The sequence below is a fragment of the Mustela putorius genome, unplaced genomic scaffold (genome assembly GCF_011764305.1).
Source record: "Mustela putorius furo isolate JIRA1106 unplaced genomic scaffold, ASM1176430v1.1 tig00003834_pilon_pilon_pilon, whole genome shotgun sequence".
In the NCBI taxonomy this organism is placed as follows: domain Eukaryota; kingdom Metazoa; phylum Chordata; class Mammalia; order Carnivora; family Mustelidae; genus Mustela; species Mustela putorius.
In genome coordinates this window covers 81,997,852-82,011,499 of record NW_025421987.1, presented here as the reverse complement: position 1 = coordinate 82,011,499, position 13,648 = coordinate 81,997,852, and the positions used below count along the sequence as shown (strand labels likewise).

Genomic DNA, 13,648 nt, shown 5'->3' with positions numbered 1-13,648 from the left:
TAGTGTTAAGTTGAGACGGGGAAACTATTTGCAAGGATTCTTGTTCCTTCACTGGTCATTTATTTTTAAAGCAGTCCATTCTTATTAATGGATAGTTTTGAATCAATATCCTCTCATCTTTTAGAGATATTGGGATACTTTGGAAGTTCTATTCTATCCCATGCATTATTTTTGCTTCTCTTAGGGTATGTCCTGTGTTTGCTGATTTTGTTCTTTTCATTCATGCTGTTAACTTTCCAAAAGGTCTGATAGTCCTTGCCTTTCTGTTACATTTAATAACAAATGTTTAATTAATAATCATGGTGATTGATATAGCAGCTGGTATGGGTTTCTTCTGCAATTAGATAGATCTTTTTCTCCAGTTGGTTTCTTCTCTAAATGGGAGGGCTGTTTATGGGCACTGGGCTAATTTGCCCCTTAATGACCATAGTAGTTTGTCCCTTAAGGAGTTTATTTTGGATGATAAAGACTATTTACTTCATGGGTGAAACTTTGGTTTTTATTAATCTCCACTGTTGTGGGGACCTGGAATTATATCATGCTCTTTTTTACTTTTATCTTCAGTGCCGACAAACAATGCTAGGAACTCTGCTAATTTGGGGGTTTATCATTGGAGCATAAATAATTCCTGCCAACATTTCTATAAACTTTGAGGGGTTGAGGAGAGTGGCCCAGATGTTCTGTAGACAATCCTTTCATTACTTACCTTAATATTAGCCTAAGAGATCACTCTTCGTCTTTTTATTTTTTATTTTTGGATTTGAATTTTCTCCAGACTTCTTTGATGAAACGTGGCTCTTATTTCTGCATTAATAATTTTCGGTTTTTATCTCTATCCTCCCTCTCCCTCCATCAATCAAATCCCATTTGTTTCCCATTTTTTTCATGAATTCATGACAAAATTGTGTCTTTCTCTTTCCCAGAACTGTGGCAGGTTTTTTCCCTCCTTTTATTCTTTTCCATTTTTGGAAGGAGAAGAGATGTACTAGTGCTCAGTTCACCATCTTAGGCTAGAAACCAACAGGTCTTGTCTTTTACAATCATATAAAAGTTGACTAAATATTTTGTGATGATACAACAGTAATACTTAAAAATAAGCAAAGCCATAACTTCTGTTTCTTAATGTATTTTACCACCAAATTTTCTTTAGGAGTAGGAAAACTGGTAGGTTGAAGATTTCTTCTCACCATACTTGGGTAGTACACTTTCATAAGGTTGTAGTAGGCAAATAAGTTTTTTAAAAGTTCATAAAATATGAATCTGCCAGAATAAAAGGAAAAAAATAATCAGCAAATTAAAAAAAGTCTAAATCTTGGGAGGCACTTCTTTCTAGTTTCTCATATTTCTGTGTCTTGCAAGGAAATGTACTAACGTTCCTGTTCTGGACTATCTTGTTAAAAATTTTTGTAAAAAAACAGAAAACATAAAATATACCATTATAAACATTATTAAGTGTACAGTTCAGTGATGTTATTAAGTATATTCACATTGTAGTGCAATAGATCTCCAGAACTCTTTCATTTTCTGAAACTGAAAATCCATACCTTCTAAACATTAATCATTTCCTCCTTCCCCTAACCCTTGGTTACTACCATTTTTTTTCTGTCTGTATGAATTTGACTGCTTTAGATACTTCATGTAAATGGAATCATGCAGTATTTGTCTTTTGTGACTGATTTATTCCACTTAGCATAATGTCCTCAGGTTCGTCCATGTAGCAGGTGATACAATTTCCTTTTAAGGCTGAATAGTATTTCATTGCATGTATATACCACATTTAATGTATCATTCATCTGTCCATGAATATTTGGGTTGCTTCATCTCTTGGCTATTATAAATAATGCTGCTATGAACACTGTGGTGCAGAGATTTCTTCAAGTACCTACTTCTGATTTTTTTGGCTTTGTAACTGGAAGTGTGATTACTATATCATATGGTAGTTTTTTTTTTTTTAAGATTTTATCTATTTATTTGACAGAGATCACAAGTAGGCAGAGAGGCAGGCAGAGAGAGAGGAGGAAGCAGGCTCCCTGCTGAGCAGAGAGCCCGATGCAGGGCTCGATCCCAGGACCCTGGGACCATGACCTGAGCCGAAGGCAGAAGCTTTAACCCACTGAGCCACCCAGGCACCCCTCATATGATAGTTTTATTTGGAATTTTTTGAGGAACTGCAATACTGTTTTCCGTAGTGGTTGCATCATTTTATAGTTCCACCAGTAGTGCACAAGGGTTCCAATTTCTCCACATTATTGTCAGTACTTTTCTTTTTAAGATTTACTTATATTTTTATTTTAGAGATCAAGAAAGTACACTAGTAGTGGGAGGGGGAGAGGAGAAGGGAGAGAATCTCAAGCAGACTCCCCATTGAGAGCCCTCAGGAATCTGAGATCATGATCTGACTTGAAATCAAGAATGGCCAGCTTAACCAACTGAGCCACCGAGGCACCCTGCAATACTTTCCTTTTTTTCTCTTCTGTTTTCTTTTTTTTTCCTTAGCTACCCAAAGACTGTGAGGTAATAACGTATTGTGGTTTTAATTTGCATTAAACTATCTTTTAAAAGATGTTTAGATAGTAAATAGCCTCAGAAGTTAGAGGTGGTATCCTCTTGCTGGAGTAAAGATTGGATGTATTTGCTTAGTTCCTATTATAAGGTATTTGGACTATGTAAGCTTGAGGTTCCTCAGCTGTGGTATAAACCTTCAGTGTATATAACATCCACTTGAGCTCCTCCTCACTTGCATGGGACTTTGGAACTCTGCAAGCAGGAGGCGCATGCTACTTGGTGTACCATGAATGGCAAAGTCCTTTTTCTCTGACCTAGGAATCTTGTGTCTTCTGCCAACATCCATGAAACTATGACAGCCTAACTTCTTAGCTTTCAAATAGGTTGAAACCCGAGATGCTTCCCACTAATTAGAAAATTGAAAAGTGAGAACATATTTAACCTGTTTGACTTCGTTATTTTATTTTAGAGATTTTATTTATTTATTTGACAGAGATCACAAGTAGGCAGAGAGACAGGCGGAGAGAGAAGAAGGGAAGCAGGCTCCCAGCCCAGCAGAGAGCCCGATGCGGGGCTCGATACAGGGCTTGATCCCAGGATTCTGGGATCGTGACCTGAGCCAAAGTCAGAGGCTTTAACCCACTGAGTCACCCAGGCGCGTCTAACTTCAGTATTAACGAAAATATCTTATATAAGAAAACAGCCCTTTAAAAGAGAGTATGTTATTTGTTTTTCAGTGTTTTTCTTTTTCTTTCCATGTTAGTGCTGAGTTTCATGAGAGGCTAAGTAAAATTGATAAGCTGAAGAACAGATATGAAATTCTTACTGTTGTTATGCTGCCTCCTGAAGGAGAAGAGGAGAAAACACAGGCCTATTATGTGATAAAGGTAATCTTAATTGATTTCATAGTTGTGAAGTATCTTTGTCTGTAGTCTGTAAACCAAATGGCTTGCTGGTTTGTTTGTTTTTTTGTTTTGTTTTTTTTTTTGCCTTGCAACTTTAAATTTCATAGCAGTTTTGTAGCTATTGCCCTTAATTAGGGCCATAAAACATTAGTTGTTAAATGGAGGTACTGAAGCTATAATTTTTTAAAGATTTATTTATTTAAATGAGAGTGCAGGGGTGCTCAATAGTGCATGAGTAGGGAGAGGGGCAGAGGGAGAGGGAGAGAATCTCAGGCAGACTCTACTGAGTGCAGAGCTGACACTGGCTTGATCTCACAGCCTTGAGGTCATGACCTGACCCAAAACCAAGAGTCAGAGGCTTATCTGACTGAACCACTCAGGCGCCCCCTGAAGCCATATATATATTATATATATATTTATATTTATATATAAATATATATATATAAATAAATATAAATTTATAAATATATAAATATAAATATATGATTTATTTATTTGCTTTAGAGGGGTGGGCAGAGGGGGAGGGATAGAGAATCTCAAGCAGACTCCATGCTTGGTGCAGAGCCTGACATGGGGCTCAATCTCATAACCCTGAGATCATGAACTGAGCCAAAACCAAGAGTTGGATGCTTTACTGCCTGTGCCACCCAGGCACCTTGAAGTTATTATTTTTATATACCTCAAGTCCACGAGGTCAAAAAGAGGTCTGGACTTGACTGCTCTTTGATCTTTTTTTGGAGGGAGGGCTATCATTTGTGTCATGTCATTTCCCCCCATTTATTCAAGATTCATAATCTGTTTTGCCTTGCAACCTGCTGTCACTTTCTTATCTTTACTATTCATGTGTTTATTCATGTGTTAACTTGTTTAACACCTCAGGCTCAAGGGCTTATGTCACTATAGCCATCCATTCATATGGCTACATCCTAGACTATATCATCACCTGGAGCTGTACCACCTTTGAAATCTTATTCTCTAATGTACCAGTGCAGCTCTGGTATGGCAAATGTCCAGAGAGGAAGAGACCTGTTTTTTGTCTTCGTGATAGATGGGAGAGAGAAAGGTCAGGTGGTGAACGTGCTGTCTTCTGGTGTTTGAGCTTTGTCTGCCATTTCATGGTTATCTTTACCTAGTAACCCATAAGGGAAAATAGAGAAGTGATCAAGAATTGGATGCATTTCCCTTCCTGCCATACTCCTTTTTCCCATGTAGAAACTGAACAGGTGTAATTTCCTTTACACAGAGTTCTGGGAACTTAAAACACCAGAAAGGAATGGAAATTTTAATGTTAATTCATTTTTCCTCTATCATACACCGATGGGAGTAGAAAGATCTCCCAATTCACACCCTTAGGGGATGGCCCTTTTAGACAGATGTTCCCTTTCCTTTGACTTGTACTGAATCTTCCACTTTCCTTCTTAGCCCTTCTTTGAGTGTGCCCCAACACACACACTGAGTGTGATATGCCTGCCACTTTGCCTCAGGAAATTCCACCTAACTTACATGAGAAATGAATCCCAGTTCTCAAACCGTTCTAGTAACTCATCAGTCTGTAGTACGTCAGGCTTCGATCTGATACTAACAAGACTTTCCTCCTCTCAGATTTTAAAGGTTGAGGGGTGAAGGGTGGGTTCTAGGTTGTTCAGTGTTGGGAAGAATATATATATATTACAATTCCACTTAAGTTTCTCTTTCAACAAGTTCTGTGATGTTACCGAAAAGCTCTCGTGTTAGAGTGCATTTGTCCATATCTTGGTTCTATCACTGACAAAGTAGGTGACTTTGATTAAGTTATTTAATCATTTTGTGGGCTTAGTTCCCGTACTTGCAAAATGAGGATATTATTACTTTTGTTGTGAGAAGTAAATATGTGAAGAAATACACATAAACCCTTAAGCAGTGTCTGGAATAATATGAGCCCTCAGTAAATGTTAGCTGTCATTATTGTTATTGCTGTGATGATGATGATTGATGTTGATGCATCCACTTCTCAGGAAAACAGGCAGATTTTATGACGAAGTGTGTGTTTCTTCTGTTCACAGCAAAGTTGCTGGATAAATATCAGCATAAGGCATATGTAAGATGAATCAAGTCAATCAGTTACCTTCCCAATTTTCTAATGCCACTCTTCACTTTTCATCCTTTCTAGGGTCTGCAGCTTGCCACATTATTCCATTTCACATTATACAGCATATTTATTTGTTAATTTATTTTTATACAGCTTTATATATTTATTTATTTATTAAGATTTTATTTATCTGACAGAGACACAGTGAGAGAGGGAACACAAGTAGGGAATGGGAGAGGGAAAAGCAGACTCCCTGTTGAGCAGAGAGCCTGATGCGGTGCTCCATCCCAGGACTCTGGGATCATGACCTGAGCCAATGGCAGACACCCAACAACTGAACCACCTAGGTGCCCCAATACATAGCATATTTAAATGTTTTACTCTTAAGACTTCACATGTGCCAGATTTGTGAAAATGAAACTTTATTTGTAGCTAGACTTAGTGTGTCTTATGTGGTCTTCATAAGGATAGAGTCCAATTCTGACCACAATTTAGTGAAATTATTAGAAAATGAAATTACTAGAAAATGTTTTAAAATGCTGACAGAAAGGTATAAAAATTTGTTTCTAATATAAGCTTTCAAATCTAGGATAAAAGGTATATATTTTATAATCTGATTTAGAAGCAGATAGAATCATAAGAGTTTTTAGAAGTTTAAGGTATATATGGAATTAGATCAAGAAATATATATAAATGTACAACGTCAGCCCCTTTGTTTGGCAAATAAAGAAACTGAACTTGGAGAAGGAGGATGTATTAATTTAATGTTACTCATCTCGTTCATAAGAAATCCACAACTAAAATCTAGCTGTTTTGATTCATACTAGGTCTCTTCCACTACAGTATGTTTTTAAATGAAAAGGTTGCCAATTTTAGACTATAGATTATAATTTATCTAAGAAATTTTATTAACTCTTTTTTTATTATGTATTATTTACTGTAAAAATGTGTTAATATATTTTGAAGTATAATAAATATCCATGAAAATGTTAAGAGATAAAGAATTACCAAAACACTGTCCAGATGGCCACATTCTGATGTGTATTAAATACACATTCTTGGGACTGGATAAATTAACAAATGAAATTATTTAATTTTGATTAAAAATGGGTTTTGGCACTTTTAAATATCTATTCATGTTATCCCTGCCAACATTTAATTGCGGAAGTCCTTTGGAACTTTTTTGATACAACTCTAGAGAGTTTAGCCCAGTAACATTTAAGCTGAAAAAAGTCACTGAGTATGTCCACTACTGAGAATTTTTGGTTTTCAACAATTTATAGACTGCATTTTTTCCCAGCCATATTTATCAATTATTTTTCTCTAATTTTTAAACATTTTTTAAATGTGGCAAAATACACATAAAATTGGCCATTTATCAATTGTTAGGTGTACAGTTCTGTGGTATGAAGTACATCCCCACTGTTGTGCAACTAATACCAACCTCCATCTCCAGAACTTTTTCATCTTCCAAAACTGAAACACTCTACCCATTAAACAGAGACCCCATTTTTCCCTCTCCTCAAACCCAGGCAACAATCATGCTACTTTCTGTGAATTTGACTATTATAGGCACTTCATGTGAGTGGAATCATGCAGTGTTCTCCTTTGAAAATATAGAGTGCTTCATAAATTTGAATGTTAAATGTTGAGATCCTAGTTCTAATAACAATATAACTGTGTTGGAAATAATATGCATTTACTTTTCTACATGTACCTTACTCACTTCTTATATTCCTAAGACTTAAAATGAGAAAGTGTTCTAAGCCTCTTTCAGGCCAGAAACATGCATTCTCCTTATTAAATAGATCTAGTTTGAAGCCACGTCCCAGTTAACCCTATCTCTTTCCAGTAAATTTTGTATCTGCTTAGCTTTCTGGTAATTTTTGTTGGAAAGTTTCAATGTAAGCTTTGGTTACCTGCTACACTTCTATCAGTTTATATCCTGTGTACTCTGTTTTGAAGACCTTGGGGATTTAGTCTTCTACTCTAAATCAAGTGCAAGAATGAATGCTTAATGCTGCATGTAGGCCCCAAGGTAAATTGGTATTGTTGGGAGTAAACTATTTCCTGCCCTGGAAGCAGACATTCTCTCCCACAATACTTTTGTGCAGTCACTTCTATTCCGTATTTCACAGGCCGCTCAAGAAAAAGAAGAACTTCAAAGGGAAGGTGACAGTTTGGATGCTAAGATCAACAAAGCTGAAAAAGAAATCTATGCTTTAGAAAACACCTTGCAAGTGCTGAGAAATTGCAACAACAATTACAAACAATCTTTTAAAAAAGTCACTCCATCCAGTATGTAGGAGTTTTTAAAATTTTTTTATGAATGTGGCAATTAAAGGGTAGTTAATTATTTTTAAAGAGGAACATTGTGAGACATGGAAAACAAAAATGTACCATGTTTAATTGAGTCAGAAAATCACCTCCCCCCTCCCTTTAAGGGCTAAGTTGTTATTTCCATTATTAGTTTAGCAGTATTGCATATCCCTTCTCTGCGAATTAATTTCAAATGTGAAGAAAATGGCGGCCTATTGGCTGCTGTGTGTTGACAAAAGAATGGCTATTACATTACATGCTCATACTGTTTTTCAACAAGGAGATATAAGGATTTTAACCTATACAAAGATGTTGTAAGTTTAATATATGTAAGACTTGAAGCTTGCTTTCTACATAACATGTTAAAAATTTAAAGAATTCTCTAATTTTAGGTGATGAGTATGAACAAAAAATCCAACTAGAAGAACAAAAAAGAGCTATTGATGAAAAATACAGATACAAACAAAGACAAATCAGGGAACTGCAGGAAGATATCCAGGTAAATTCTACGGGCTTTAGAAATAAGCCCTTAGTGAAAGTTAACTATCATTATGTCTACTGTCTTATTATCATGTACAAAGAAGATAATTTTTAAAAGTAGGTAGTAAAAGTTTCATTTTAATTAAAGTGAGAAAAAAAAAATAAGTGGCCAAAGTATTAAATAAATTAGTTAAAACCACAGTACTAAGCATAGGATGGACAGCAGATAATGATTGGTTAATTAGATGCTGAATCATAGCCAGCTAATCATGATATATCTACTAACTTATTTAATGAACTTTTATTTCATTTAATTCCTTAAAGATTACCTTAAAGATTCCCCCTTAAATAAAATTTGAAAGATAAAAATAGTCTAGTAGAAAGTAGTTACTAAGCTACATCACTGAAAGAGAAAACAATGTGCTTGGCAAACTCTATATAAAAACTAAAAATGTTTTTCCTAATATTTGAAGGAACCAATGGTATGAATTTTGAATCTTTGAAAATTGCATACTTTTAATAGCCACTGTTTGACTTATTTTCCCCCAAGTACCAAAAAAGTACTTTCTAGTGGGATTCTATATAAAACTTAATCCAAAGACCATTATACTTATTAACTACCAATATAATGTATTTATATACAAAAATAAATGAATTAAAATTAAATGAATACTTGAAAAATGGAAAGTTTTATGTTATTGATTCTAACCAATAAGTATGTTAACACTTTATTTTCTCCAGAGCATGGAAAATACTTTAGAAGTTATAGAACATTTAACAAATAGTGTCAAAGAAAAATTATCAGAGAAGCAGGCTTATTCATCTCAACTAAATAGAGAAACTGAGGAGCAGAAGCCAAAATTAGAGAGAGTAACTAAACAGGTATTGCTGTCTTTTTAAAAACCTGTCATATTTATCTATTTTGGAGTTCCAAATCCTCCTTCATCCATTAAAAAATATTAAGTTCTGGGAAATAGTTTTAAATAATAATTGACTACTATTGACTAACAACAGTGTGCAAAACTCATCAAGGAAATCCGACTTCTGAAAGACACAAAAGATGAAACACTAGAAGAACAAGACATCAGACTTCGTGAAGTAAAACATTTCCACAAGATCATTGATGAAATGCTAGTTGATGTCATGGAAGAAAATGCTGAGATCCGTATTATCCTTCAAACATACTTTCAACAGGTAACAATAGTACCTTCTAGCTAAAATATTTTCTAAACATTTAATGAAATAAATATGGCACTTATCATAAAGTGAAGTCTAATTAAAAATATTCTTTTGAAAATGGAGTGGTACTAATAGTGATCGCTATTGAATATTCCTCCAGAATGGTTTAGAACTACCTACAGCTGGTCCAAAAGGCAGTCGCCAGAGTTCTAGATCTCCTTCACAGACTTCACTGTTATCAACAAGGTAAGTCTAAGTTTAAAAATCATCTCGTTAACTCTATCCTATGCAAATACCACCACAGCCACCATATCTACCAGTGCTCTTCTTACCCTTACCCACCTTTCTGTTAGTATCATGTATGCAGATAACAGCCAGCAGAGCAAGACTCTTTCCTTCTGGTTTCTGTCTGAAGTCACAGTTTCTATGAGAACATGGAGTGTTTTGTGACTTTTAGCTATTTCAGTAGGATACAGCAGGGTAAAATTTTGGAGGTTACATCTTGCATGGTTAACCCTAAGTATGGGGAGAATTTTTTTTTTTAAGATTTTATTTATTTATTTGAAAGGGGGGGGGAGCATGAGCAGGGTGAGGGGCAGAGAGAGAGGGACAAGCAGACTCCCTGCTGAGTGGGGAGCTCTATGTAGGATGTGGGCTTCAATCTAGGGACTCCAGGATCATGACCCGAGCTGAAGGCAGCTGCTTAACTGACCGAGCCACCCAGGCACCTCTGGAGTAAATTTTTTAAACTATAAAAAGGCAACTTAGATGTACAGACATATGGAGTATGATTTTTATGATTAAAACGACATTATGAAGTTTTTAAGTAGTCAGAATTTTATTTCATTTTTGCTGCTTTGCTAGAAAGGAAATTATTCTTTACTTCTACAGTTTATATTTACCCAGAATTCTATCGGGTAGATTGATATTTAATCAACTCTTGTGATTTGCTGACAAAATAAAAATTATTAATGATGATGCTAATTTTAAAATTCCCAACCTCCTATGTTTAAAAATTCCCAACCTCCTATGTTTAGTAGCCATTTACTTTTCACTTGTCCACAGAGAACTTTCAGAATATAAAAGGGGTATCCCTAAAAGATAGTATTAAAATAGAACAAAACTCTCTCTATATAAACATGGTAAGCAATCACCTGATCATCACTGTATTTCCGTATTTTTAAATCTCAGCATTTCAGCATTGTATAGCTAGTTATGTTTTTCAAATGACCCCACCACTTTATCCTGTCAATAGGTCTCATTTTCTTATCTTTAGCTTAGATTACATAACCTATTATTATAGTCACTCTTGCCAGCACCCAAATTCCCATGGCCTTTTTATGCTTAATGATTTTTACAAAACCTTTTTAATGTTTAATGATTCCACCTCTAAATTGATTATAGCTGAAAATATTTTTTTCATAAATATTTGTTGAACTAGTTTGAAACTCTATGTTCATTACTTTTTCTTTTGAACTAATTTTTTGACATTAATGGTTATGCTTCCAAAATTTAGTAGTATTACTAGTATATATTTTTTTATCTAATTCCTTATGGGGTTATGGTATCTAATGCCATTAGTGAGGGGGTCTTCAGTAATATAGATTTTGAATTAAATTTAAAATAGTGCTGTTTTTCTTTTCCTGTAGGTCATCGAGAAGTACCACAAGTACTACCTCTCAGACTTCAATTAAAGTATTAGAGCTGAACTTCCCTGCCTCCTCTTCAGTGACTGACATTTCTAGGCCGCCAAGTGCAACCAGTAGCTCCAATAATGATAAAAACAAAAAGGACAGCAAATAAACATTTCAACCTCTTTGTATAAGTTGTAAACACAAAAGCAAAAATCTTACTTTTAAGATAGTGAATTCCACCCTACGCTTTTGGGTGCTGTGGAGTGATGAGAGGCCCACTGAGATCATGTTAGAAATATGCAATAACTAGATGAAAGTTTACTTAGTAGAAAATGTGAAACAGTTAAAAAAGTCAAGCAATTTAGGTTTCACATATGACAAAGAAATGCTTAATTTCCTTAGCCTTTGCCATACTATTTTCTTCACAGAAAAGGAAAGCAGTAACAGCAGATTCTTTAACAAGGCTACATGTTTTATAAGCAGAGAAAATGATGTTTTTCACTGTTATTTTGATGTTTGTTAGATTAGAAAACACTTTGCTTCAGTTATTTCATGCTAGCCATGAAACAACTTCAGTTCTAATGTGACATAGTGTTTCTGGAAATTTGTTAAGATTTGCTGTCCTGTGATAGTTTATAATACTAAAATTCTCATTTACCCTAGAAAATCCTAAAATTAGGTTTGCTTTAGTCAGAGAAACATGTTTTTTGGGCTTTGGGGGGAGAAGTCTTTTTGTTTCTTCTTTCGGTAGGATTCTAAAGATTTTAACCCCCAAATAGCATTTATTTCCTCCCCCAAAAAAAACAATAGGAAAGAGCACTGCACATTAATAAAAATGCAGCTTAAATTTCTAGGAATTACTTAATTCTGATCTTGAAAGAAGTCAAACACATTATTTTGTTAAGATACAGCCAAGCATAAAGAGTTAAGAATGTACTTTCAACCTTTCTTCCCCAGGACATTCTTGTAGTAGACAAAGAACTAGGTGTGATTTGATTTGCAACAGGAATCCCATAAATTTACAGTGGAGGTAGACCACCAGATTTAGAATGTTACTCCATTTAATATACTATAAAACACGAGCCCAATATTTTCAACTCTTGGAGAGTGTGGAGTATGATTATAAAACTGGCTTTTAAGTAAATCCTTAGCTATATATACTTAGAAACTATATACTTAACTATTTCTCCTTCAACCCTCAAAAGAATTTGTCACAACCGTTGTTAATTATTTAGAAGTGTCATTTACAGTTCCTTCTGAAAGGCAGAAGTTGCAGTAAACCTGTTTGTGCTGATTGTTATTTAAGTATCTTATTGTTTTTAGAAATAGCCAGCGAATGCTATAACCAAATCCAATGAGTAAAATATTTTTGTAAAATATGGTTCTAAATGCGTAAGATTTTTAAGATCGAAAAACTGATTAATTTTATGGTCATTTTGTGTGTTTGCTCAAGTTATTATTCTCTGCCCTGTATTACTTTGGAAATTACTTGGAACTTGCAATTCAATATTAAACACTGTTTTACCGAGGCAGGGATTGTCTTACTAGCTCTATGACCTTGGCAAAGTTGCTTCTCTATGCTTTCTTCCTTGTCATACTGAGACAGTAAGAATTACCTACACAAGTTTACTGAAATGATCAAATACATACAAAATGTACAGGTCCTGGCATAAGAACTGCACAGTAACTCCTATTACTGAGTTACCACCCAAAGGCTAGCACAGTATTTGTGAAATGGTTCTTTTGGTTCTGGGCCAGCATACAAGTCTATTTAACTCTCTTAAACAAACAGTTCCAACCTTGTATGTGTAATAATGCTAAATTTGGTGGCACAGGGATCAAACCCATTATCTCCAAATGTGGAGTTATCTTAACATCTACCTATTATGTTAGAAAATTATTTGTGGGAGTCCAGACACAGTCTGGGTGTGTACAAACTATAGACATAATGATAAGGAAAGAAACTGCTAAAGATAATTACTAACAATTCTTGGTAAGTCAGTCCTTCATATTCTTTTGCTGTGGTGGGTTTCCTGAACACATCCTTAGAAACTGGCTTGTATACTCTGAAGTTTAGTTATGTTCCAGGAAAGAAACTCTGGGGAAGATGGAATTCCTAAGTTCAGGCAGGCTTGTATTAGGTACTATCCTAGTTGTCTGGTATATGAATGTAACATTAAGTCACAAAGACACCTTAGAAAATTATAGTGCTGATTGATAGTGATGCTCAGAGATTTTAGTAAATGTGTACATAAAATACTGAAGATGTACTAGCAATTCCTAAAGGTCAAAGACCATGTTGAGATACTGTTCACTCTTTACAAAAACCACTATCTATGTAGGTCTATGTAGGAATGATACAGGAACTATTAATACACAGAAAGAACCAGGGACTCTTTTAAGAAGAGTTTCTTGTACAAAGATGAGTGAGTGACTTTTCTACCGCTATTACCCATAGTTTTTGACCAGTTTCTCTGTTCCACTGTAAAACAAACTTTAGCTTTTCCATTTGGCTGCCAACGCTTAAGTCTGAAGTCCACAAACAGGACACAACCGGT

At 35.0% G+C, this 13,648-nt stretch overlaps 1 protein-coding gene across 1 annotated transcript in view; it reads left to right on the top strand.

The window, feature by feature from the left end:
• The window catches only part of CCDC39 (coiled-coil domain containing 39), a 52,720-nt gene extending 40,098 nt beyond the window's left edge, over window positions 1-12,622 (top strand). The window contains exons 14-20 of the mRNA XM_004745071.3: window positions 3,269-3,392; window positions 7,617-7,776; window positions 8,190-8,296; window positions 9,019-9,159; window positions 9,292-9,471; window positions 9,617-9,702; window positions 11,106-12,622. Coding sequence (XP_004745128.1) covers window positions 3,269-3,392; window positions 7,617-7,776; window positions 8,190-8,296; window positions 9,019-9,159; window positions 9,292-9,471; window positions 9,617-9,702; window positions 11,106-11,259 — 952 coding nt within the window. The 3' untranslated portion in view covers window positions 11,260-12,622. The remainder of the gene's footprint in view (window positions 1-3,268; window positions 3,393-7,616; window positions 7,777-8,189; window positions 8,297-9,018; window positions 9,160-9,291; window positions 9,472-9,616; window positions 9,703-11,105) is intronic.
• Window positions 12,623-13,648: the final 1,026 nt, after the last annotated feature.